At 37.7% G+C, this 2,535-nt stretch overlaps 1 protein-coding gene across 1 annotated transcript; it reads right to left on the bottom strand.

Moving 5' to 3' along the window:
• Window positions 1–445: 445 nt before the first annotated feature.
• On the bottom strand, window positions 446–2,221 carry LOC136999027 (uncharacterized). Its single transcript, XM_067352423.1, has 2 exons — window positions 2,050–2,221; window positions 446–1,884 (listed from the first exon to the last, which is right to left on the bottom strand). Exons 1-2 carry the CDS (start codon window positions 2,219–2,221, stop codon window positions 446–448), a joined length of 1,611 nt encoding a protein of 536 aa, XP_067208524.1.
• Between the last annotated feature and the right edge of the window lie 314 nt (window positions 2,222–2,535).

Genomic DNA, 2,535 nt, shown 5'->3' with positions numbered 1-2,535 from the left:
TTTGTGCATACGAAGCCATGTTTTATCCTCACAAATATTTTTAAATTTATAGTATATACATGGAGAGGGTAGTAACTCAGAAGTTTAATGAAATACATTCATATCCTGTAGGTTGACTCAACTCATATGCTCTTATATGTGGTCGGAATTTTGTTTCTACAGTTTCAACTACAAAGTATATGTTTTGTTTAGTATCACAAAGCATAATTCTTATTTGACCCATGATCACATTTTGTTGGTAGCTATCTTGCCGTACAGCCACAACATTCCTTTTTTTATATAACGTTCCTTTCACAGTTGCTGTTACACATTCCTGCATATTAGCTTCAAGATGTGCTCTTAATACTGCATATTGCAAACTCTTTGAGTACATGTGCGCAAGGAAGTCTGTCATTTCAGATGTATTAACAACATTCCTCAGGCCACATCCTGATCTACAGAGACACTACAGAAATTCGTGCTTTGTGCTGAGCGTGTAGGTTATATTCTTGAAATTACGACATGATTTCAAGGCACGCTTGAAAAATGTATGTTTGCTCTCAAATCTCATCGTCCATACTTTTATAAGTGGTCCATAAATAGTAATAAGTTCTGGATAGTGTGACATGTAGTGATGCTTAGGACGGAGTGGTACATCAGGGAAAAGTTCCCTTCTCGTTATGAGATAGTTTTGAATTAATGTCTGCAAATATGGTAAATGTGAGACATGTAAAACTGGTGCACATACAATTTCAACGATCTCTGTCAATAGAAGTAGGCATTGCCACACTTCGTTGTCCTTATCTTCTATATGATTAATTATTATCAAAGGAAACAATCTCAGAAATGTCCAGATCTGCCATGCACCACCCCTTACTTTTTCAGCATTTGATTTCAAGTGGGGTGGTTTATCCCTTCGATCTTCACTTGAGTACGGGAAGTTGTCAATCAATTCATTTAACTCACTGAGTGTAAACCAACCATGATTAATCAAGTAGTTAATAAAAAGTGCTACATCATATGTGATTACACCTTCCATCAAATCATGTCCTAAGCAAGGTGGGAGACCAGCATTACATACGTGGTAGTATAGCAGATCATTAAAGACAGAATTGAATTTAATACCATGGTAGAGGGTAATTTCCTTCGTTTCAGCATTAACTTTTACTTTTGTTAGACAGTTTCTGTACGAATCAACCGTCCTCCTTTCAAAAGTTTTGCATTCACCATCTTCATCAAAAAATGCATATCTGTTCAAATCACAGTATCGGCAGAAGTAAATTGATCTACTAAAGTTGTCGACAAACCCGCCTAATGTGTGACTTCCTAAGTTGTCTCCTGTAATAAAGACAAGTAAACCCTTGACAGTGTCATGGCCAGGAACATTTATCCCAACACTCTCAATTATTTTTAAATCCTCCACTATTTCACCATATACAGCTTGATGATCAAAATTTTTCTTTTTGCACAATGCCACAAGGTAGATGGAATTCTTTTGAAATCGAACATAATCAGAAAGGTTTCCAATGGCAAGATACACACCTACAAGTTTGTGATGGCCCTTTGCAGGCCCAATAGGTGTCACAACTTCAAAGCCATCTTGATATAGTATTAGACGCAATCCATTTGGATTCTCTTTGAAAAATTTACTAGTTCTAAAAGCACTACCATCTGTAAAGTCTTTGAACAGACCATCCTCATATTGTACAGGTGCACTAATATTGAAATCCAGAGACTTATCATGAAATAATGCCTTTAAAGTCTCTGAAATAGGCACAAAATGGAAGAATTCACCTTTTGATAGGGACTTCTTCTTAGGCCACACAAAATAAAAATGTGACTTGTAAAACTCTTTTCGCGAGTAAATAGTTTGCAGTTCTTTAAAGTTAGTAGAGCATGAATTGTCTGAAAAAACATCTTTTAGAATTTTATTCACCTGTGAGAAAGATATGCCTTCCTTTTGCAAATGCTTTTTTAATCTCCTCTTAACCCTTTCCTGCTCATGTACAGTTAGAGTCTTCAGCTCCTCAACAATATATTAAATAGTACTTTCCGAAATAAAATATTCACATTCAAGTTTGAGATAGAAGATAGCCAAAGAGTTAATGAATGAATCGCGATTATCATAATCTTCATCATTATCATCCTCATCGCTAATATTTTTGGTTCTTGTAAAATCTTCATCTTTCTCTCTATAATCTATGTTTTCAGAATTTACTTCTAACCTATCGTCAATGTTCATGTTGTGACGTGACGCTTTTCGAGCGCCGTCACAAGGGCGATAGCCCGGCCGAGGGAGCAAAGAGTCCTGGTGTTGCTCCTCGCGTGGAGAGAGCAACCCGCGAGACTCCACAATCTTTGCGCGTTGTTTATATTGTCATTCCCGTTTTATATCGTTAATATTGTTTAAGTTGTAAGACGAGACCCCGTGCGGGCGGCGTTGCGTATTTTGTGCCTCAGGGCGAAAATTCGGCATCGCCATGGAGACCGGACGCCGGAGGATCATCGACGGGTGTCACGCGTTAGTGACCCCACAGCAAAAGGTCAAGTACTGCG

This window comes from Linepithema humile, chromosome 3 (assembly GCF_040581485.1).
Source record: "Linepithema humile isolate Giens D197 chromosome 3, Lhum_UNIL_v1.0, whole genome shotgun sequence".
Taxonomy (NCBI): domain Eukaryota; kingdom Metazoa; phylum Arthropoda; class Insecta; order Hymenoptera; family Formicidae; genus Linepithema; species Linepithema humile.
This window is presented reverse-complemented; position numbering and strand designations above follow the sequence as displayed.